At 44.6% G+C, this 25,046-nt stretch overlaps 1 protein-coding gene across 3 annotated transcripts in view; it reads left to right on the forward strand.

Moving 5' to 3' along the window:
* IleRS (Isoleucyl-tRNA synthetase) overlaps positions 1-25,046 on the forward strand; it is a 63,836-nt gene that overhangs the window by 21,593 nt on the left and 17,197 nt on the right. For all 3 annotated transcript variants that reach the window (XM_075696800.1, XM_075696802.1, XM_075696801.1), the window contains exons 13-24: positions 2,347-2,473; positions 3,351-3,424; positions 3,546-3,740; positions 4,893-4,979; positions 5,603-5,686; positions 6,573-6,717; positions 8,049-8,166; positions 12,265-12,356; positions 18,895-18,972; positions 19,636-19,754; positions 19,906-20,008; positions 20,986-21,069. In XM_075696800.1, the coding sequence (XP_075552915.1) occupies positions 2,347-2,473; positions 3,351-3,424; positions 3,546-3,740; positions 4,893-4,979; positions 5,603-5,686; positions 6,573-6,717; positions 8,049-8,166; positions 12,265-12,356; positions 18,895-18,972; positions 19,636-19,754; positions 19,906-20,008; positions 20,986-21,069 (1,306 nt within the window). The remainder of the gene's footprint in view (positions 1-2,346; positions 2,474-3,350; positions 3,425-3,545; positions 3,741-4,892; positions 4,980-5,602; positions 5,687-6,572; positions 6,718-8,048; positions 8,167-12,264; positions 12,357-18,894; positions 18,973-19,635; positions 19,755-19,905; positions 20,009-20,985; positions 21,070-25,046) is intronic.

Here is a 25,046-nt window from a genome sequence, read left to right on the forward strand (position 1 = left end):
GGCAGCAGTGTGCAGATTTCTTTTGCTGTTACATTTGAAGACTTTGCATACGTCGCCAGTGCGGTGTCGTGTTGTGCCAAACTGAACGATGATGAAATAATTGAGCAAGTTCTCCCACCGTCAAACAGCGACTTTAACTTGGATGATGATGATGTGCCCCGTGCTCCAAAGCCTTCTCATGCGAATCTGACTTGAGCCTTTACAGTCCTTGCAACAGCGTACAGCAGAAAACTGGCAGAAATACAGGCGCACTTTGTTGCACGTAAGCGGAAGTGCGTGCAGCAACAAATTGGCCAATTATTCCTTGTACAGGGGCCCTGAAACTTTATAAACAAAAAATTATCTTTTTTGGAAACATTCGTTTTCTCCGACATTTGATAGTTAGGACTTCTTTACATTCGCCGTGGAGTCCGAATTATCGGTCGTCGACTGTGGTTGACTCCCGGTGATCCTGATCCTGGCGAGAACTGTTCTTTTTTTTTTTCATTCTTGGCAATAGCTGTGATGGACACCAGCGGCGGCGGTAGACGACATTGCCAACTGACACGGTTATTGGAATGAGTCCATAACAGCTTGCGCTGTAAAATGTGGCCGAGAGCGTTCCTGGCACTCTGCACAGCGCTCTGCAACGCGCCAGAAATGCTGGTGGTATATACACCAATGCATCTGGTGCTGAGTGGCACCAAATCTCATGTAAGGGATAATATCTGCTAAAGTGACCGTAGTCGAGCGCAAAATGAACTCACAGTACTCTTGAAAAAAAAAAACCTTGTTCTGCCGTCATCTCAGGATGACAATGGTGCTGCACCTGACTGCTCTAACAGTAAGCTGTTCTCAACACTGCAATCACTGTTGTTTCATATCTGATTGTAACGCTCAGGCAAATTATAGGCCCTTTCTTCTTTTTTCTTTTTTGGAAAAGAAAGGTGTACGTTGGTTTCATGTAACTACAGTACAGTGTAGCCCACTTTTAACCATATTCAAGTGCCGAAATTCACATTGTTATAACAATTGTTACAACTGGGTTGCACAAAAGAAACAGAGGTGGCGAACATCCAAACCTTTTATTTAGACAGAAGCACAGTCGAAACCACTTATATAGCATTACCGATTTTAACAATACTTGAATGTTAGCTGCAATGAGTAGCTGCCCCACCCTGAATTTTTGTTTGTGTTCTATAGTAAAATAAACCACTCACTACGATGTTCCCTGCGACATTATTGGCCATAACAATTTAATTTGGCTACTGGGTATGGGTTGAAAATCCCCACCTTTCTGCCGGGCACCCCTTAGTTTGTGTCGCGCACCCACGTGACAACAGTCGTCCCTCTCCAGTCTCCCTTTGTCTCCCTTTAACACTTCAGATGTCGGCGAGAAAGTGGAAGGGAGATGGGAGAGGAGCGCCAGGAAGGCGTGTCCTGTGCAGAGTGCACGTGCTAGGTGCGTGACACAAAGGAGGGTGTGCCAAAATTATTCATGTTTTTGTTTTATGCAAGGCAATCAAAGGAAGGCGTGATTTGCACGGTAGTTGGGGGTTGCATTGCAGTAAGGCAAGTGTGAGAAAGGGGCTTGCTTTATGTTTTTCAAGGATTTTGCATTATTTTTCCTTTCGAAGCACATGCTCCGTAGCCAGATTTAATTGCTTTAACCGATAACATGGCATGGGAGCATCGCAGTCCGCGGTTTATTTTACCATAGAACACACACAAAAGGTGGCAGTGCATTGGCTGCTCATTGTTATACCCCATATAGTGTTAAAACTGGTATCATTATAAGTGGGTTCTGCTGCACACAAATTTCAAAGAAGCAATGCGTCGGGGACTTTTGAGTGTCTGTCTAGGCATGGTTGCAAAGTGCAGTTAAACTGTCATTCTAAGACTGCTTAGTATAAATGAACTACCACATTTGAGTTGATTTCTCTCTAGGAGTCGCACATACCCACTGCCATGCTTTGGTCACGAATTGGATGGTACTCAGGAAGGCATGCCTCACATGTCCTGCTTGCAAATGAATAGTGCTCTTGCTGGTGCATGTGTGAATGAATGTGCAGCAAATGAATGGTGCATTTGTTGCTCTTAAGATTGCAGCGGTAGCCTCGTAGTGTTGCCCAGAAGCTTTTTTTCATTCTTCCAGTGACACTAGGGAGTGGTGGGCAGGCTGGCTCATGGTCTTCCAGGAGTACTGGGGGTTCCTTCGAAAAATTTGGTCACATGGGATTCTTAAACGTATTCAGTAGTTGGGTTGCACATCTACCAGTAATTTAGTTAAGGTAATCAGAGTTACTAGAGTTTGATCTTTTTTGTCTTCAGTGGTCTATGCTCAATGTTGTTTGCGGTTGACGACAGGGTCCCTGATTTCATCAAGGAAAAGCGTTTTGGCAACTGGCTCCGAGATGCCCACGACTGGGCCATATCCAGGAATCGATACTGGGGCACACCCATTCCCATATGGGTCAGCGATGACGGCGAGGAGGTAGGTATCATTCTGCCTTTTTTGTCTTTCATGAGAAGCTCTTGTGGGAATTTATTACAGATGAATCCACTTATAACACTATTCAAGTGCCACGAAAATTCCATTGTTATATCCAATAATTGTTATAACAGGTTTGCGGGAAAAAACTTAGAATAGGGGGATGGCAGATCTGTTGTGAGAAAACTATAATGGTGAGGAGGCCAGTGCCCCTCCCCACCACCTTCCTCCATCCACTTGTTTAACTGCTTCCTGGGTGCTCCGATCGCATGTAGCAAGCCAAGGCTGTCAGCGTTAAAGAATGGCACTGCTGTAACAACTGCAAAGAGGGGTCACAGGTGGTAAGCGATATGCGAGCTCCACCGAATATTTGATTTAAAATGGTCAACTTTGCCATTATTTGTATGTAACATGAGGGTCGAGTTCAAGGTATAAAAATTTTGAAAACAAAACTCGCATTATGATCAAGTGATTATGGTAATTGTCGATGCAATGGTATTTCTCATTATACTTTGCAAAACGAACTTTTGGTGGAACCAAGTTTATTCCATGCTTCTTAAAGGAGAACATGTCTGCACGACTACTTTGCATTTACAGATTGGCTATAACATAGGCATTGAGCAGTGTGGTTGAAAACCTGCATTAACAGCTAATAATTATTGCTCACCTGTGCCTCTCTAAAATCATCTAGTACACATTATAGGAATTTAGTCCTCTGACTTTGCTTGTGTGCATGTGTGTCCATGCAGGTACAGTAACTAGCTTTCCAGATTCTGAACTCTTGGCATTAGTGATTTCTTCTAGTCGTGTGTTTACTTAAAAGCTTCCTTATCCCACCGGGCCACCAGTGGCATCTATCTTATTGTTCGATTTCTTTCAGGTTGTCTGTGTGGGCTCTATCAAGGAACTTGAAGAACTGACAGGCGAGCAGATCACTGACTTGCACCGAGAGACGTAAGTGTCATCTTGATGCCAGCCTGTTATTACACCCAATCAATTTTGTTATGAGACAGCGTGAGTGTGACTTTGAACAGTGGCCGCAAAATGTGCACATTCATTTTACTTCTTCTTTCAGGGTAGACAAGCTTGTGATTCCTTCTGCAAATGGCAAGGGTGTCCTGAAGCGCATATCTGAAGTGTTTGACTGCTGGTTTGAAAGTGGGAGCATGCCATATGCACAAGTTCATTACCCTTTTGAGAACTTCAAGGAGTTTCACAACTGCTTCCCAGCAGACTTCATTGCGGAAGGTGTTGACCAAACACGCGGCTGGTGAGGCACAATTTTCTTTGTGCGTGTGTGTGTGTGTGTGTGTGTGTGTGGGTGTGTGTGTGTGTGTGTGTGTGTGTGTGTGTGTGGTTTATCATAGCATAAGAAGCCAACAAGCAGACACCAAGGACGACACAGGGGAAATTACTTGTACTTACTAATTGAATTTAAAAAATGGAAAATTAATGGAAATGAAAGTGGACGAAAAAACAACTTGCCGCAGGTGGGGAATGATCCCCCATCTTCACATCATGTATGCAATGCTCTACCAATTGAGCTACCAGGGCGCATTACTCCCATCCACTTTCTGGGGTATTTAGGTATGTTTACTACTAGAAGTAACCCTGGGAGTGTTAGCCAGCGCCACCAGTCACAAACCTTGGTGGCAGATGTGGAACATCCTTTCTGCCGCAGGTGTCACGAGTACGTGATGTCCTTGGTGTCTTTGTTTTTTGGCTTGTTATGCTATGATTAATAAATATTGGGCCCCTTGGTTAACCCCCTTTCTTCTTGTTTATGGTTTATCAGTAGCAGAGATATTAATGAACCTTTCTGTTCTTTTCTCTAAAGAAATATATCATTGATGTGAATAATAGATTTTCAAAGTTATATCAGGTCTCAGTCTGCCTTCTTTACTTGTGTTATCTGTAACCTTAGTCTTTCAAAAGTCTTTGCTCAACAATCTGCATCTCACTCGTATTTATTTCTTTGCTTGTGCAACCTTCATCAAAAGTACGCATACCAAGGGTACTCTATACTGAACAAAACAATTTTGGCAATTTATACTGGCAACGTAAACTGATGAATGCACTTTGATGTTTGCTATGCCAAACATGAGCTGCAATCTTCAATTTCAGGTTGCATGCTACGGCAACCTTTTTCAAGAAAATTCTTTTAAATTTTTTATCTTTTTCACTGAACTTCTGGTTGTCATAATTTGATCACAGCTGTAGATAAAGAAATTCTGTTGAACTCTGGAGCAGTGTGCTAGAATTCTTTTGTCCACTGTAAATAAATGAATTTCATATTTGTTAGTGTATGCCTTGTTTTATCCAGGGAATTTAATTGGCTTGCATGGCTTTTTTTCTTTCTTTTAATGCGCATGCTACATTTGCCACTGCATCGTCATCCTTTGTATAAAAAAAATGTATGCAGGTTCTACACGCTGCTGGTCCTTTCAACAGCCCTTTTTGGCAAGGCACCATTCAAGAATCTCATTGCCAACGGCATGGTGCTTGCCAGGTGAGCTGAACTGGAGTAATAGCATCTGCACTACCAACAGCATGTGTTCCATCTGCTGAGCCAGTGAACTGGCAAGAGCTACATCTTGGTATCATGGTAACATTGTATATCCATGTTAACCATGATGAAGCAGCATGGTATTAAAGTCAAGCTAATATGGTTTCGTTGCAAGTTGTCTGTAATTTAGGTAATATTGAGCCTGGGGCCACTGGTAAAAATAAATATACATTCGCAGTTTTATTATAACTGAACTGTACTGAGAATTGCTATTGTTTTTATGCATTAATAGTGTATAGTGGCACATTTTACCTTTAATGTGTAGCAGCGCTTAAGTAATATACATGCATGTGTAAACTGCAAACCTTTGTGTGCGCATGTGCCGAGCCATTCTTGCAAATGAGTAGTGTTACAGTTTTAGATGGCTAAATGTTTTACTCAGTAGCCCATTACCACTTACACCATTTGGGATGACGGCAAAAGAAAAAAGAAATTTGCACGAAAGGTTCACTAGCTGTCTTTGATAGGCTGGTTGAAGTCAGATGCTTTGTTTTAATTAACTTCAGTACATGTTATTCATTTCATGTATTGACTTCCCGCTGTTCTGGTCATTCCTTGCATTTCAGTGATGGCCAGAAGATGAGCAAAAGAAAGAAGAACTACCCTGACCCAATGGATGTTGTAAAGAAGTATGGTGCAGATGCTCTGAGGTATGAACTTAAAAAAAGAAAGACACATATTGACATTCTCTCTCAGTGTTATCACTTGCCACGTTTCAGTGCCTCAAGCTTACTTTGAACACTACTTCGAACGCTTTTATTTACTGAATGAATTGGCAAATCCTGTTTCTATTTTGCACAAAAGCAGTGCAGAAGCTGTAATTCTCGTCATCTCTTGACTGATTAGTGTTCGCAACAGCGGAGGCCTCGTGACTTCCTTCACAGCGAGGCCACGGCGCGCATATTCATCTGAGACACACTTTTCATTACCAAGTGCACATGCCGATTATTTCTTGCCAGTGTCGCCAGGTAGCCGCCCATTGCGATGTAAACTGATATTTGTCTGAATTAACCGATGCGCAGTCAGAATCAACGAGAGTTTTATTGCGTTATATAATGCATACGGCCTGCTGGGACCAAAGGACGAGTCCTAATGATGTGATTTTTCAAATTAGAAAGAGTTGAATTAACGAAGTTTTACTATACTAGGGTGTGAACATTGTTCTATATGAATTGTGATGGCAGCTGTTCATTCAATGTTTGTTTTGATTTGCTTGTGGCACTATTCGATTCAGTGTCAAAAATTACTATTCGCACATCACAAGGTGGTATGTATGTATTGTTGACCATGACCTGGCCTTTTTCTTGTGAATGCAGTACACTGCCCCTGAGCTGAAATCTGTTAACATAAATCCTTTCGTGAGTTCAACATTTTCAGCACCTTTGTTCAACATTCTGTTGGTTCAGTGCTCTTTGGCTTATTGTGCTCTTTGGTTTTGTCTGGTGAGATAAGCAGATTTCCAGGGTACCTGCAAGTTCAATTCTAAAGGAGTTCATTGTAGTGTCAATACATGGTTTAATAATTGTTTTCTTCTAGGTTGTACCTGATAAACTCTCCTGTGGTGAGGGCAGAAAACCTGAGGTTCCGTGAGGAAGGCGTTCGGGACATACTGAAGGATGTGTTCTTGCCTTGGTACAATGCCTACCGATTCCTGGTCCAGAACATTGTGCTTTTTGAGAAGGTGCGCAGGGATTTTCTGGTTGCTCAATGGGGCTAGGTCAAAACGTGTTTGGAGAAAGGACTCGTTGCCTAGTCTTATACCAGCAGATCATTCCATTGCCTGAGACCTGAGCTTTACTTTTTGGTTTGCCATCGCAGTTCTTTTTATGGAAGAATCTCCATCTATTCGCAGACATAACACAAGGGAGGCTTTTGATGGCTCTGACATTGTAAATAAATTATTTACAAATATGGCACCAACTTCATGTAACTCTGTGCAATGCAGCCACGTAACCTGTGGATGCCCACTTGTCCATAGTCCAGGGCCTGAGTGTACACAGATAACAATACTGGATTTGGATTGCACTATTCTAAATTGATTGATTGATTGATTGATTAGATTAACTTTCCAAAGCAACATAGGGGCTTTGAGAAATGTCACAGAGGATAGCTTTGAGATATTTTTATCACCTGGTTTTCTCAAACCTACACCCAGTGCTCAATACCCCAGCATTCTTGCATTCTGCTCCTTGTCAAATATCACAGCCAGAAAACGATGCGCCCTCTGAGTGACCACAGCAGGTGCGTTATGTTCAAATGAGACTACAGTGTGACTGCAGTGACCATTTCCGTCCTGAAGTGACAAAAATCTCAATCTCTCAATGTCCTTAGAACATTGAGATCGAGCTTTCGTAAAGCTTACCTACTACAGTAGTTCATTACTGTGGCATACTGCTGCAGAGTGTGATAATGTGAGTTTCATTACCAGTCACGGTGGTTGTATTTCAATAGGAGCCAAATGCAAAGTCACTCGTGTGCCATTCGTTGGCTCCACAATAAAGACACCTCTGTGGTAAAAATTAGCCTGGAGCCCTCCACTACAGCGTCCCTCACTACCCACTGTACAGTTTCAGGGTATTAAGACCTATAATTTGCATTTAATTTGAGTTTTCTTCAAAACTCAGTTGCCTTGTAGTGGAGCTCACTGCATTTTGATGTTGCAAGGTTGATAATAAAAAATGAGTAAAGATCTCACTTCGTAATCAGAGTATGGTCTAGGTTCTTTCTCAAGCTAATAATCGCATTAAACAAAGAGTGAAAAGAAAGAAAATTCTTTATATATGTACTTGATGCGCTTTGAGATGGGCTTGATGCACTTTTAGATGTCTTTATCAGCATTCTTTATTTTCAGTTGCTGTATTTTGTGCCGGGATAGCCATTCATGTACTTGACAGTTGCAGATGACAGCAGTTTGTAAATGGTGTGATTGATACGTAATTGATGTGCCTTCCTTTTTGTGATGCTGTAGTGTATGCCAAGATAGCTGTCATCTGACTGTGGCATTCTTTGCAGGCACACGAAGAGAAGTATGTGTACAGTGAATCGAAGGCAGGCTCTGTAAACTACATGGACCGCTGGATTCTCTCGTACACCCAGAGCTTGGTACTCTTTGTCAAGGCAGAAATGAAAGGTTGGTGCTGATTGAAATCAGTTGTGTTCATACCAAAGCATTATGATTGCTTTAAGCTGCAGGGCTAGCTAACTCAGGGCCTGTTTTATAGGATAGTTTTCTTTTTTAAAGATCAGCCTGAAATTTAAAAAAAAGTCACCTGTGGCAGATGCCATAATAATGGTCTTTGAGCTGCATTACTCAAAGCGACGGACATTACCCGCATGAGAAATCTAAATGCATAATGAAGTAATGGAGGATAATTCACTAATTAACTTTCTAATTAATTAATTTGGAGCCCATATTGCAATTTATGAATTGCAGCCAGTTAGCTTGCAAGGCATTTGCACTTGGAACGGATTTAGAGGATTGCACAGGTTATCAGATATGCATACTTACGTTTTTAGCAAACTGCCGTTTCATGCATTGAAGCCCAGGAGTAACTGGAACGCTGTGTATTTCGTCACACACTTTGGGAATGAATATCTCAAAGCTGGTGCCATCATGAAAATTCGTTCCAAGTAGATTGCCTTGCCGACTCACTGGCTGCAATTTGTAAATTGCAATATGTGTGCCTTAGGGTTATGAACGAAGTTAATCAAAAAAAAATTTTTAATTAGCTGATTGTGCAATTTCATTACCTGTGCAAGTAATGTGCACATATTTGAGTAATCTAGCTCAGTGGCTACAATAATGCTATCTGTATCAGATTATCTTTAAAAATGCTCTATGATAAAAAGAAAGCACCCAGTATGCGCATGCTGGTCTGAGGTTGTCACTTGGATGTCTGCCTCCAAATGTTTTTGCTACGCAAAAGCTATCAAAAATCTGAGCTTCTGTGTGATGTGAACATGCAACAAGAAATGGTAGATGCAATGAGCTATACACCTTGTTCATAAATGTTTTCTTTCCTAAGAGACAGTAGTTTGGCAAATGGTGCAGTACAGAGAAGCACATTTGCAAATTAGGGAAAGGGTCTATCAATGTGAATTTGCACTACATTTCTCTCAACTTCTAGCTGTGTAATTTAGACATAAGAAGGTCCAGGCTGTTTTTTCTTTCATTCTTTTTGTAATGTTTGATATTTCAATGACTTGTGTTTGCAGGCACGCCAATATTTAGCCTAATGTACGAGTAATACAGTGATAATTTAGAAAAGCCTTCGCATGTATTTGGGATTTTTGCTTTTGGTGGTAGTGGGAATCTATTAACCCTAAACGTTTTTCAAGAGAATTGTAGCATTAACATTAACATTTACCTTCAATTTCCGTCCTGCAAGTTAGTGAATAAACACTTTGTCGTGATAGCTGGAATTTATTCTTTGTCAAGTGAATTGATCACTGCCCAGTTTTCCCAAACTGTTCTAGTATTTCTCTTTATTCTTTTTAAATTGATTCAATGGAACAGGTATGTATGAAGCTAGGTACTTCTGTACCGTACTTACTTAAATCTAGGCCAGCCCCGATTCTAAGCCGACCCCCCGAATGGCTGAAGCCAGATAAAAATAAAAAGCTTACTTCGAATGTAAGCTGAACAAAAAAGTGAGGTCAGCGTTCACAAAATGAAAACAGCATTTATTTAATATGACCATGCCGAGCTCACTCTACGTTTTCATCGCTGCTAGCCTTGTCACCTATAGCCCAGACCACACACGCGCTTGCGGACGTGCGCAAGCTCACCTCCATGCTCCCATGCATGCGCAGACAGTGCGGCACGGTTCACTGCATCGAAACGTGGCACGATCTCAGTGAACAGCTCCTCTGTTATCCTGCGCTTATTTTCCTTATCGCTGTCATCTCCTCATTGTGGCACACGCAAAAAGCATCCCCCGTTGCCCCCTCCAGCAACGCACATTTTTCTCATCGAAGCTGAAGTCCTGCCTGGCTTGAACGTTTGACAATGCCTCTACGGCTAGCACAACTTTTCGTTTGAAAGCGGCACGATAGTGGTGTCGCCTGTTTGGTGTCATTATGATAACGCCATGCTATGGGCCACGCCACACGCCTCTACGACAGGGATCAGAATAGTGACGTCGCTCATGTACTTCAGTTGGCTACTGGCACGGCTAATAGCGGCTGTGATACTGAATTTTCTAGATGGTGCAAGCTATGCACTGTATTTATCATATTAAATAACGACCCAGCACATTTCTTAAAATCCTCAAATTAGAGCCGACCCTAGAGTTTGGCATATGATTACAGTCGAACCCACTTATAGCGATACCGGTTTTAGCAGTATATCGGTTATAACAATGAGAAGCTGCTGCACCATCAACTTTTGTATGCTTCGCATGGTGAAATAACCTGCTTACTACAATGCCCCGATGCCATATTATTGGTTATAACGACGAAGTCTGGCTGCTGGGTGTCTGAGCTGAAAGGTAATGAAATGCGAAATCCTTGAAAAGAAAAAAATAAATGAGAAATTCGAGCCGCTGCACGATGGCCCGCTGCTCCAACAGCTGCGCGCGCTCATTTTGCAGCCTTCTCTGCGTGCCTCTCTCGCAGCCCTTCCACCACTCCGAACACGAATGGGCTGCGCCCATAGCTCTACGCTGTGCCACCCTCCGACACACAAATGCACCGCGCCAACTGTGCTGCTCGCATCTTGCTCGCTGGCTCTTCATTCAGTGCAGTTCTGCAAACAGCTTAATCGCTCGTGTTCATCTTTGTTGGTTGCGTCTGAATCGTTCATGGCCACCTGGTTTCTCAGCCCCTTTTGACTTGCCGCGGAAATGGAAGATGGCTGATCCGCCCGCTGATAATCGGCGTTGCAGGTGAAAAGAAAGTGCACACCTATGGATTTGGAAACTAAGTGCCTTGGAAACTAAGTGCCTTGGAAATTAATTGCTTTGGAAACTAAGTGCTTCTAACCGATGACGCGATCATCGCAAACGTGCTTGCATCAGATAGCGGCGACAACATCAATGACACGGTAGGGCAGGCTGCCTCAATGTTGTCCTCACAGGAGGCCCGGCAGATGATTCAGTCCCTCCAGGGCTTCGTTTTTGCAAGGAACCTTCCGCTGCACTGGAGAAGGATGTCAGCAAGCTTCGTGTAAACCATGCTAGGCTGACTAACATAGGGTTTTCTTGTGCAATCTAGTGTGACGTATGTGGTGGCGAGACGCTTGTAGCGATGTCGTCTAAGTGTTTCGTCTGGATTTCTCAAGCTGACAGGCTGCCATGGCAATCTCCTCGCATTTCTTAAAAAGCCCCTTACGGGGCCATCAAAGCGCTGCCTCAGCGGTGCTTGCATAATCGCTTGCCACCCGTGACCCCTCTTTGAAGTTATAGCAGCGCCATTCTTTAACGCGGACAGCCACGGCTTGTTACACGCGATCAGAGCGGCAGGAAACAGTTAAGTGAGTGAGCACAATCAGCAGCCAGATGGAGGAAGGTGGTGGGAAGGGGCACTGGGCCTCTCCGCCATTATAGTTTTCTAACATCGGCTCTGCCATCCACCCCGCCCATTTTGATTTTTTTATGCAGCCAGTTTATAACAATTATCAGTTATAACAATGGAATTTTCATGGCATTTGAATATTTTTATAAGTGGGTTCAACTGTATTTGAAAAAAACTCTGCCTAGATTCGAATAAACGTGGTATATTGACATGTGTACTTATCTTTATCGGGCGACCACGTTTCGTCGCTTAACAAATGTTATCGCACAGCGCGGGACGCGCCTGCATGTATCCGAAGTTTCTGGAAAGTTATCGATGCTTCTATCCACTGTCTGTTGTCGCCAAACCATGTGTTATCTGATTTCATCGCGTGATGCGAATGGTGTGGAACTTTGTGGAAGGCACGCAGGTCCCAACGATTAGTCTGGAACATTCGATGACTGCTGTATAAAAGCCGACGCGCTGGACCCGCTGATCAGATTCTCGACGATCGCCGACCGTATTCGCCGCTATCGTTGTGCTATAAGTGTCTGTTTTTGTGGGCACAGGTTCGCCCAATAAAAGTTAGTTTTGTCTTTCACAGTATTGCTACTGTGTTCTTCAACGTCACCACCACGTGACAATATACTCAATCTAATGTTTACTGTGACTACAAGTAAGCACATTTCTTGCTTTGTTTCTTTCTTCCTTATTTTTTTTTCCTAATCTTTTTTAGAGTATCGCCTCTACACTGTTGTGCCGCGCCTGGTCAAGTTTGTCGACCACTTGACCAACTGGTACGTCCGGATGAATCGTAAACGGCTCAAGGTACGTCTTCAGCTCCTTCCTTTTTAATCAGTTTTGGATGTTCTGGCTGGTATTCTGCCTTTGTGTATTCGAAACTGTTTGGTGTTTTTATTTGATGTGGTTATTTACATATTTTTTAAAGTTATGCTCAGTTTTGATTTCATGTTTGTTAAACCACCTCTTCACGAGAGCACGAAACTCAAATCAGAGTTGCCTGATGTATCTCAGTGTCTTGTGTTAAGTTGCAGTCATATCTCTATATAATGAATCACGCGGGATCACCGATGTTTGTTTGTTATTTTGAAATATTGTTGTAATGAAAAACTTGCGGTTATAAGCCAGTGGACAAATCTAGGAATGAAAATGATGTACCTTTGCAGTAGGCATGTGTGCAGAGAAGCATACTCTCAAATAAAAATGTTTCACTCACTTCAAAGCTGCTTTATCTAAAAAAATCGGGGATTTTCTTCTGGTGCATGCAGCATACACAACCGATTAGGAATGTGTCTACATCTTCCGCTTTGCGCAATACCTCATTGGTTACGTCATTGCACCGAGTGATGGAAGTGCGGACTTTGTTCATGTGCACTAAAACATCAATGCTTGACACGATCTCATCTTCTGTGTTTGGTCACCCACAGTCTTCCTTCGGGTCGTCATCGTCACTGGAGATGTCGCGAGTGCAGTTAACAATCTCTTCAGTTATCAGGTCCGCCGCCATTAGTGCTGCGCTGTCACTCTCCACGTAGTCGTCAAAGGAAGAGACGGTGGGCAGCAGTTCTGCAGCCTCGATCCACAGGTCTCCTGGGTTGTTGTCGGTCGCCTTCAGGTCATCTTCAAGCTGCACAGGCACTTTGGCAAACCCTGCTTTTCGCCAGGAGTTGCTTATGGTGGACGCCTTCAAGTTCCACCAAGCTACTGTGAGCATTTCCGCTCCCTGACGAATATTGATTGCAGTTGGCTGCTTTAGGCAGAGGTTGATAATCAACCGCTGCACAAGGCGCTTACGAAATTCTGCTCTCACACTCTTTATAATGCCCTGGTCTAGGGTTTGCAGCAAGGATGTATTGTATGGTGGCAGAAACTCCAAGCGAACATGCATCAAGCGAGCATACACCACCTGCTGTGGATTTGCCCTGCATTGAAACCGACGGGGCTTCGGCACCTTGCAGCAGCAGGACTTTTGCTGCATAATCCTAGCTGCTAATCACTGCTTGTGCACAGGGACCACATTATCTATCCCTCCTGGATTTTATTAGATCCGCAAATCTTTTTTCATTCATTTAATCATCCTTATTCACCAGCATCCCATACCCCTGTATGCCCTGAGGCATTAACCCTCGAATTTAAAAAAACACAAAAAAGCAAAGAAACATTCACAATGTGAGCAGAGCAGTTGTCGACAGCCAGTAGGCTTCTTCAGTCATCCCTCCTCATTTGGTCATCAAATTTGATGAGCCACTCGGAAGAGAGTTCTCTGGTCGTCCAGGGCTCGTTTGTTGGCGCGGTAGTCGTACGGTAACGACATGACGTTTTTCATGCAGCGAGGCTTCACGTACTTGCCAATGACGAGCGGTTTAATTTTCTTTGAGCCTGTTGCATTGCAGCAGAGCAGGACTCGTCACGTGAAGATGCGATTTCTTCCCTCCTTTACACTGCTGCCCTTTGAAGTACATCGTCCGGTCTGGAAGGAGTTGATAAAAACATGCGGTCTCATCTGCATTGAAAATATTCGACGAACTAAAGCGGACCATGCGCAGTGGTGCCGGAATGGGTGTGATGATTGCAATGTTGATGTGACCTCACAATTCAGCCAACGCCTCCGAGATTGGCATTTGCAGTTTAATCTCTGAGGCGGAATGCTGCAGCCAACGCAATGCCTCGGGGATTACCATTTAGCATGTAATCTCCAAGGCCACACTTGATGTCTCGTATCTCTGAGGCCATACTTGATTCCTTGTAGATGTTGCCAGAGGAGATAATGGCGGCAAAGTCTGCGTACGCTACAGCCACGGACGGAGTCCAAATAATCGAATGCAGAGCTGGCGGCTGTCCAAAATATCAGTCGTTAACGAACACTGAGTCTATGGGGCCATTGGCGGTGCCGCAAAGCTATCTGAATTACCGAGCATGTCCGGATGGCTTGAGGCGTTGTTGTGCGCCATTGTTCATAATCTCCGAGAGGGTTGAGCTTTATCATTGCCTCACATGGCACGTCCCATCATGGCAGAGGTGTTTAACTTTAATTGAATGATTGGGCTGCATGGGCCAATTCCATGATTGGATTATGAGGTGCGCACTGTAGTGGCGGACTTGATTAATTTTGACACCCTGGTGTTCTTTGTTGTGCACCTAATTCTAAGTGCACTAGCACTTGTATTTCACTCCCATGAAAATGCAGCTGCCATGGTCGGGATTGAACCCGCTAACTCGAGGAATGCCATAGCCGCCTAGCTACTGCGGTGGACACAGAAGGGTCGATTTGATGTGCAACTCCTTTCGTAGTGTCACCTAGACCCTATGGTGCTTTAATGCGGATTTGCGTCAGCATTCCCTGTGTCAGCTGTCCGCTTGACATATTTGCATGGAGTTTATTTTTCAGCAATAGCAGAAACATACCCTACCGTACCGCAGCCACTGTGATGTCTATAGCACTAGCGTTCCCTTGCATTCTTATGTCATCTTTTCCCTCTCCTGCGATATGGGAACTGTGAGAGTGGCAAGACTGTTATTCAATCGTTTCGTGACTGCATAGGTTCTACCCATTATGTGCCTCCTCTCCCCCTCCTCTCAACCATTTTATCCACCTCACCTCTGGACTTACTCTTTAGTAGAAAGGTTAGCGCTGCAGTTTCTGTAATGTAATTTTTGTAATGTAATGTAATGTAATGTAATGTAATGTAATGTAATGTAATAATGTAATGTAATGTAATGTAATAATGTAATGTAATTTTTGAGGGGGTTCAGGGATGATTACAGTTGTTAAGAGGCTAACGTGGTAATACCCAGGAAGCTCCAGAGGGCATTATGCACATGCAACGGGATGGAAAGGACCAAACAACTTTCTCGCGTCCACTTCCCTCTCTTCCACACTGCTGCCACGTATATTTATGGTCTGAACCACCCCTGACGCAGCGTGCAAGACAGCAGCAGCAGCAGAAAAGTCGAAGGAAGAGGCAAAAAGCTTTGCTTTAAAAAGTTAAACAGCTGTCCAGCTCTAAACAGTGACTTTATATCCCAAATCTCCTGTATTGTATGTCTTCATTTGGGAAACGGACGATCTTACACCATATGCCTTATGCAAAATGGGTGTACAGTCGACTCCGGTTAATACGAAGTTCACGTGGACCGCAAAAAACTTCGAATTAAACGAACTTCCAATTAAGCACCAAACACAAAAAACAGCACTTTATTTGTGGCGAAATCGAGTATTTTCTCTAAGAAAAATAGTCGGTCATCTTGCTTTGCTTCTTCTTGCCGAATCGCGCTGCTGAAAGCAAATTCTGCAGGCTGTAGATGTGGCGGAACGCTTCTTCCGCGTTACCTTCAGCGGCAAAGAAGCGCTCCGCAAGAGCAAGGCCCGCAGCTACATCGGCAGCCTTAGGTTGCGGCTCGCCTTCAACGTCATCGTCGCTTTCCTGGGTCGCTTCCTGGGGCCGAATAATCTCTACAATTTCGCTATCCGTCAGCGCACCGCACGTTTCGACCGCCTTGTCTACGGCGACGTAATCTTCAAAATTGACGTCCCCGAGAGCATCACCAAAATCAGTGCCGTCAAGCTCGCTTGTTGACGCTTCCTCCGCTGAAATTTCAGAGGCATCCTCCGAAGAAGCTGCCACAAAACCGCAAGACCTGAAGCAGTTTGCAATTGTTTCTTGCTTCACACGATCCTATGCTCGCGCCAACATGTGGATGGCACTAAGCAGGCTCACCTCGTACTTTGTGGAGCTATCCATACACAAAATCATGCGCTCGAGGAGGTGCCGCCTGTACAGGACTTTAACATTCTTGATGATGCCTTGGTCTATTGGCTGCAAAACAGCCGTTGTGTTTGCAGGCAAAAATGCGAGGCGTATTGCACTCAAGGCTGGCACATTCACATGAGCACTGCAGTGATCGACAAGGAACAACACCTTGCGGTTTGAAGCAGCAAACTTGCGGTCCAATTTGCTTATCCAGCTCTTGAAGATTTCGGCCGTCATCCACGCTTTTTTGTTCGCCTCATAGTCCACAGGCAGCGTCTTCACGCCTTTGAAACATCTCGGCTTCGCGGCTTTCCCGATCACAAGTAACCGACATCGTTCCGTGCCAGTCATGTTTGCCGCGATCAGCACCGACACTCTCTCCTTGCTGCGTTTGCCCCCAGCACAGTCGTCGTCCATGAATGTCAGGGTCTTCTCTGGTAGAAGCCGATAGAAGAGTGCAGTCTCATCTGCATTGAAGATGTCTTCCGGTCTGTATTCGGCGAGATATTCACGCAGCTTTCCGTCCTTCCACGTGGCGCATGTTTCCTGGTTAACGGACGCCTTTTCACCACACACGCTCTTGAAAACCAGGTCATGGCGATCTTTAAAGCGCGTCAGCCATCCATCTTACGAAACGAAGTCATCGATCCCCAACAATGCTGCAAGCGTTCGGGCTTTCATCGCAACGTCTCCGCTGAGAGGAAGTTTGTTGCTCCTGGCCTCCCTAATCCAAACCAGCAGAGCCTTCTCCAACTCTGGGTAAGCGCCGGTGCGCATTCGCTTTCGAGAAGTCTTGAACTTGTCGTTCTCAAATGCATCCATTATTGTGCTCTTGTTCTTGATGTAGTTAGAGAGCGTGTTCAGCTTGATCCCGTACTTCCGCGCTATGTCTTGTTTGGCAGCACCTCCCTTCTCAACTTCCTTCAAAACCTCGACTTTCGTTGCCAGGTCGAGCGTGCGATAAGAGCCATGGTTTGCCATGGCTATAGACTGCGCGACTAGGTACAGTCAATTCCGAATCACTCGTGGAGCAACCTAGCCTGCGAGCTTCCCGCACAAAGGCGCTCGACCAAAACACACGCCTCGACATACGCTGCGCACGCTGCAAGACTAATCTCGCACAATCTCGCTACTGCCAGTATGCAGCGCTGCGTGCACCTATGGCACCCGCGTGGCCTCCGCGATCAGCTCCGTGAAAAATTGCACATTCTACCAAAGCATGACGGTCACCTCGAGGATCCCGGCTGAAAATTAACTTCCAATTAAACAATATTACTGGATGAGGACTTCGAATTATCGAGCGATTTCTTCTATAGGATTACATGCAAAACTGACGGGACCAGCACTTCACTTCTAATTAACCGAAAATTCCAATTAAGCGGCTTCGAATTATCGGGAGTCGACTGTAGTTGTGTTGATTCTTGTAATATTCAGTCACATTGGAATATTTGTGCATCGAGGTTTGTTTATAGACTGAGAAGTCAATTCTCGTTGTCCATGCTGAAAAAATTGTTTTATTAGGCCGCTTGGAGTGTGTTTTCAGTTAAATCGTTTCGATACAGGTTATATTAGGCATTGCAGATGGTGAAACGAGTAATTGCCCAAAATAAATTTGTTTGGTGATTTTTGTGATCCGATTCCTGCATGCCCCCATGAGCATCCTGTTCCAGTTTGGAAGCTCAATGTTGATGTTGAAAAATTGCAGCAACCAACTAGCAGTTAAGAGGAAGCTTTAGCTCGGGTGCACCTATCTAAATGCATGTAAAAGGGGAATTTGTTTTTCTCGGCAACCGCTGCACCAAATTTGGCGAGTTTTGTTGCATTTAAAAGAAAAACTTAAAATGTAGTGTGTGTTGGTTCTGAATTCTTGATTTAGGTCGTCAATTTCTTACTAAACATTCGCAAAAATAGAAAATTTGAGAAAACAGAACTGTCAAATTTACAACTATGGTAACTCAGCAATGAAAATTGATATCACTATTCTTTGAATTGCATCTAATAGTACATATAAAGCGGATAAAATTTATATGTTACACATGAATCTCGAGAAATCTAGTACTATGGAAATACAGATTTTGCAGAACCCCTGTACACAACGTAACGAATTAACGTAAGATATAAATTCGCTTATCGAATTTGTCTGCTTTGAATGATCTAATGGGCGCAGTTTACAGAACCGCGATATCTGTTCTTGATGCAGAGCTATTAATTTGTAAACTCCGTGCTTCAAATTGTTTAAAAATAAAAAAAAGTTTCTTAAAGTGCCTCGTCTCCGTTAATACAGTCACTAGCGTGACAGCATACTACCTTGTCAGGTTGAAGTATTGGAAAACTCACCGCTCAAGAGTTGTTAAAAGCAACAGTAGGCTATGTATACTACTGATTGCTCCAAGTTCTACAGGCTTTGCTTAGTTTTGTTTCTGCCAAAACAGATGCAAAAGAGCGATTAAAAATATCCTACTACTAAAGCGTTGTCTTATTTCTCATTTGTTTATTGTTAGCAGGCACTGCTTGTATCGAAACACAGATGTTATACTAAGACTTCAGTGTAGTGTTTTTTGCGAGGCACACCTGACCTATCGCTGTTTTTGCAGGGTGAAGGTGGAAAGGAGGACTGCAAGCATTCTCTCGACACTCTGTGCAGTGTTCTCTACACCATGATCCGACTAATGGTAATCACCATAGGCTACCATGCTCATGTCAACTGCTGGGAGCATTATAGCAAAAGGATGATACCGAGAGGCTAGCGAGAGAGCATTATTGAAAAACGATGCTTTTGTGTCTCTGTAAGTTTCTTATACTTTAGTCAGCAGCGTTGTTACCACTTTCACACCCAAGATTTAGAGCACACTTTCGAAACGTATTTCAGTCTTGTGTCTCGCTATCGTAGGACTTGCCTCTCACAGTCTAGCGAGACCCAAATTTAATTCAACGAGAGATTGTTAGCATGCAGAACCCGACAGGCACTCACATTACTGAATCGCCTGGCATGTATATGCAGGACAGCTCAAGTAAGTTCACATAGGGTGTCAGCAAAGACAGTTTACCAGGAAACTAATTTCCAAATGCGAATGGGCTTTGTGAGACTAGGCATGCATGGTCAGTCAGCTAAAGCTATTACTTGCGCTGTTGTACTTATGTTTACCAGAAAGAACATCTTGTTTTGATTTGTTGCATAAAAAATGTAGAGTGTTCTGGAAGAATAATCTCACATCTTTAAAGTGACTTTGTGTTCTTCTTACACATCCGTTCATTTTAATGGTGTGCATGTGTGTATGGGTGTGTCATGCGATTGCTACATGGTGCTTGTGCTGTGTTCCCTCTCTGCTTGGCAGGCCCCTTTCACGCCTTTCCTGACGGAGCTCATGTACCAGAACTTGCGGCACCTATTCTCTGAACTCTCATCCAAGGAAGATGCACGCAGCATACACTATCTCATGTTGCCGGAGCCAAGGCAAGGATTTAATGTTCCTGATAACTTTTTCTTTGATTTTCCTTCATTCATATTTATTTTTTGCATTTAGTCTACTTGTTTTAGCCTTTTGCAATTCTGGATCAACATGCTGGCACCATTCACAATTTAGTTTATGCTTTTACACCTGCAGGAATGAGCTCATTGAAGAGGTGGTGGAGCGAAGTGTCAGCCGGATGCAAACTGTGATTGAGCTAGGGCGCATTGTCCGAGATCGCAAGACACTTCCTCTTAAGGTGACCGACTCTTTCATTCTTTCTTTCTTTCTTTTTCTTTTTTAAAGTTTTTGTGCTTTAGTCGCAGTCTCAGCAGCACTATTTTAAGGGCATCTTAAAACAAACCTCCACTCTCTTGCAGATCTTTCAGCGTGCAATTGTTAATTAGTCTTTTCTTAGTTGATTGATTGATTGATTCATTCATTCATTGAATTATTCAATTTAATGCTTCAAGGCAACCTGTAGGCATTAAGAGGCATTGTAGTGAGGGGCTCCAGATTAATTATGCCCACTTGTAGTTCCTGGTAAATTGAAAGTGCACCAAGAAATACACGAAGACGGAGAACAACACAGATGCTCGCTAGCAGCTGGCACATTTTTAGAAGTAAGAAAACATATGACAGTAAGATGAAAACAACCGTAACAATGCAACAAACAAGAAAGCAGGACGGAGTAAGCAAGGGCTCTGTAGCATGCACCGAAAGCGCAGTGCTTGGATGTTTTCATATTTCAACTATGTCAGAATGCAGCCAAGAATCAAACCTGTGGCCGTAGCAAGATCCATCAGCAGCAACATGCCATAGCCACTGGGGCACGTTAGCACAACAGTTGCATATTATTCTGATGTGTAGAACGCCCTGTAAGGCACGTAAATTTTATTTACCACCTGTGTGACTCTAATCTTGTACGGCTCTTGTAAAAAGGACACAGCGCAAAAAGAAGACAAGGACACGCAAGAGCAACACGCACGCAGCGCTGTGTGCTTGTCGCTCTCTTGTGTCCTTGTCCTTTTTTGCACTGTCCTTTTTCCAATGAATCACCAACAAGCCCAAGCTTCCACGCTAAGGTTCCTTGTGTTTCTAGAAGGGCTCGACAGTTAAAAGATTAATGTGAAATTTTCCCAATGGAAATATTTCTTTCTCACATTTTTTATTCACAATGCGGGGGGTCACAATGCAAACAGTTCTCACACTTCCTTTTGTCCTTTTACTTTTCAGTACCCACTACGAGAGGTGGTGGTCATCCACAAAGACCAACAGTATCTGGACGACGTGGCGTCGTTAAAGCAGTATATTCTTGAGGTACGCTGGTTTCATTTGGCATATGCCAGCTTGCTGCAGTGTTGACAAAATCGAAGAAAATTTTAGCAGTGACCATCCAGTGAGGTAGACCAGGGGTTGTCAAGCATGTTGGCCCCAGCGACCCTGCTAAGCACCATGAAGTGCCGAGGAACTTCCCCAAGGCATGCCGAGAAAGAATGACAGATTTCAGTGCTCCTTGAATTAGTGTTGACTCTGCTTTCAGCACAGTAAAACCTTGTCGATTCGGATTTCACGAGGCCGAAAAACATCTCCAAATTAATCGAATGTCGTAGAAAACAAACAGATGCTTACTATATCAACAAGCTTTCATTTACTGAATGAATCGGCAAATCCTGTTTCTATTTTGCACTAAAACGGTGCAGATGCTGCAATTCTCATCTTGTAACCGATTAGCTCTCGTAGCGGCAAAAACCTCGCAACTTCCTTCTCAGTGTGGCCGCATTGTGGGTCTTCATCTGAGACGCGCTTTTCACTACCGAGCTTGCATCGCAATTAATTTTTCGCAAATGAGTTGGTTGCCAACAACTCGTTGGTGTATCACAACGTAGCCGGTGCTCTTCATCCTCGACAGCTTCGCACTGAGTCAAAATGAAACTACTGTTTGGTGCAAGCGCTGTGGACAAAACTCGTGGTGGCTATTAACGCGATCATGGATCGTGGCTAGCAGTTATGAGGGCACACGGCCAGCCACCAACGTGGTGTTATGCACAGTGATAAATGCAAGAATAAAGGATTTAAAGCACAATTAGGCACAAAGCGTTCTGGCGTTGCTGTCAGTCATATATCACGTACGATTTCCGCTGATGACTACGGTGATGCAGACCCAGCAGCTTCGTTTCGGTTGGACACTAGGGCCGTTTTTGCTCTTTTGCATCGCACAATTGCAGCGTTACATGCTCTGCAAGCTACCGTACTAGAATGAACTGTTGCGCTGCTCCATGCATTTTTTTTATTAATATTATTATTTCTCTGACGTATACGTCAGCATGTATGCTAGCGGCACACGCTATCTGCAAACGGGAGAAATGCACGTGGAAGTAAGTTATGGCCTCAGAGACTCAAGTGCAAATGCCTAGGCACGCTGCCTGTTTTCAGAGCCTGGGTGGCTCCAAGCTGCTGGCAGATTTGTTGCGCAGCTCATGCGTTTCTATTATGCACTGTGATGTGCTTTTTGACACTCGGGCTTTGGTAATGGGAGGGTCCTTGGATTGAGCGCACTTTGGGTTCGCCGTCTTAGCAGCTTGCCGTGTGTGGAACCAGGGAAAGTTTATCAGTGGCTTGCGGAACCCAGAGGCGAGGCCTGTGGTGCCCACTTTGAGAACCCATGAATTTGTTACTGTTACAGGTTCATTGCCCTTCCCTATAAAAACACTTGGTAAAGTTGCGATTAATAATAATGCTAACAAGCATACCCGTTCAGAATTTTCTAGACATCGGCTCCTGCTGGTTTGGATAATTAAACAGGAACTTGTGAGCCAAGCGGTTGAAGCAATGCAAGCTGGTATCATTGAATGTGGCCTGCTGAAAACAGCCGATACTCCTGAAAGTGGTTAGTCAGACACTGTGGCCTAAAGTACACTGGAATTTAACCGTTGTATTTTTCCGTGCATTACCTGCCCACCCAAGTACAACATCCCAAAGGAAAAATGCAGATATAACTGCATACGACAACGCTCAATTATTTGCAAGACACTCTCCATTCGTGTATACACGACTCGACCATGACGTATCTTCAGGCAGCAGCTAGGTTTCCCTCCTCTTCGGCAATGCTGATAGCTGGATTCACGCGATGGACGTGATCACAGACAAATCGGTGACATGTCATGTAACATGAATCGGACCACTTTGCAGCTTGCATTCACACACAGAATGACAGCACAGGCGGTGCAGCCTTTGCATGGGCAACAGCGACGGAACAAATGCGACCGAGCAGAAAATCCCAACAGTAATATCACTCTGTCATATCCCGAAGCGCTTCAAGTGGACCGAGCAATCGCCGTGGGAACGAGTTACGTACCGTATTTACCCGCGTATAACCCGCCCCTGCGTATAACCCGCACCCCTAACTTTGAACTCGGCGGAAAAAAAAAAAAAAAACTCGCGTATAACCCGCACGTTTACCTGAAAAAAAAAAAATGAGCGCTAGAAAGATGCAACTCACTCAGTGATCATTTCGTTTTCAGAACATTTATTCAAACGACCGCCACCACGTCACTGGTTATCCGATTCTTAATCGTCGCCGCTCTCACTACTGCCATCCGAGGCTTCATCGCCACTCTCAAAGACGTAGTCGTCCTCGGAACCATCCAGACTATTACTGATCGCACAATTTTTAAAGCTTTTGCGCACCAAATCGGCCGGTATCGCTTTCCACGCATCCACGATCCACTGGCACAGCAATGGAATATCAGGCCTTCGCACGCGTCCCGTCGGTGTGAGGGCGTAAATGCCGTCGGCCATCCACTGGGCATACAGCCGCTTCACGTGTGCCTTGAACGGCTTGTTCAGACACACGTCGAGTGGCTGTAGCATGGACGTCATGCCGCCAGGTATTATGACGAGGTCGGTGCTGGTCTCGGCAAGGCGAGCCTTCACCGCATCAGTGCAGTGGCCTCTGAAGGAATCTAGTACGAGCATCGACCGGCGTGCCAGCAAGGCACCTGGTCTTCGCTCCCAGATTACTCGAAGCCAGTCACCGACTAGGCCACTGTTCATCCACGAATTTTCTTCCGCACGCACGATTCCTGGGGGCAGTGGAATGCCAGGTAGCGTCTTGCGTTTGAAAATGACATACGGGCGCAGTTTCGTGCCGTCAGCCAAAGCGCATAGCATGACTGTGCAGCGCAGCTTGGCATTTCCGCCGGTCAGCACGCTGACTGATTTGGAGCCCTTTTTTTCCATGGTCGTGTCCATCGGCATCTCAAAGTACACAGGTGTTTGATCAGCATTTCCCACCTGAGACAGCAAATAGCTGTGCTCCTTCCGAAGTGCGATCACATATCGTTGCAAGTTCAACAACTTTTCCTCGTAGGCTTCAGGAAGCCGCTGGCACATGGTTGTTCGCCGCCGCATAGAAAATCCATGTCTTCGCATGAAGCGCTGAAGCCATCCACGGCTTGCACGAAACTCACGTGGAATGTTCAATTCCCGGGCCAACTTCAGGGCTTCCATTTGCGCCATCTCAGTCGAAACAGCGTGGCCACGACTTCTCTGCTCCTCAATGAACTTCGCAAGCTGCGTCTCGAGGTGGGGGTACGCGCCAGTCTTCGGACCCCGAAACGCTCGCCTGTTCCGGTTCGTTGCTTCGAGACTCTCTTTTTTCTTCCTCCAGTCGCGAATGCACGACTCGTCGACGTCATGCTGTCTTGCAGCAGCTCTGTTGCCGATTTCTTCGGCAGCGGCTATAATCTTTAGCTTCTCTTTCGCTGTGAAACACTGCCGTCGAGTCGCACTCATGATGCCAAAACAAAGCAGGCAAACAGTGCAAACTGGGGTAAGTACACTAAACAGCGCCTAACGCGAGGCTCAACAATGCTGGCCTTTCGTTGGCCCTTCATCGGCTTGACAAGCGTCGATGACGATGGGGATGGCGGACTACACGGGGAGGCCGCCGCACATTGCGGTGAAGCCGACCCCCCCCCCCTCCCTCCCAAGGAAAAAATTCGCAGATAACCCGCACCCCCACTTTTTAAACGCGTTTTTTCACATTTTGGTGCGGGTTATACGCGAATAAATACGGTATTATGGTCACATGATATGCAGTCCGCAAGCTCAAATCACAGTTTGCTCCCTTGCGTGCATACAGCTTTAACTTCAGCTTATGCTGCTAAAGATAGCCATTGAGTGCAGCTTATTGTGATCCAAGTTCTAGTTTGCGGTGCCGCGTGCACTATTCGCTAACTACTTAACACAAAAGTGTTGACTTGTAAACAGAAAGTAAATGCGCGACCATCAAG

Source organism: Dermacentor variabilis, chromosome 6 (genome assembly GCF_050947875.1).
Source record: "Dermacentor variabilis isolate Ectoservices chromosome 6, ASM5094787v1, whole genome shotgun sequence".
In the NCBI taxonomy this organism is placed as follows: Eukaryota; Metazoa; Arthropoda; class Arachnida; order Ixodida; family Ixodidae; genus Dermacentor; species Dermacentor variabilis.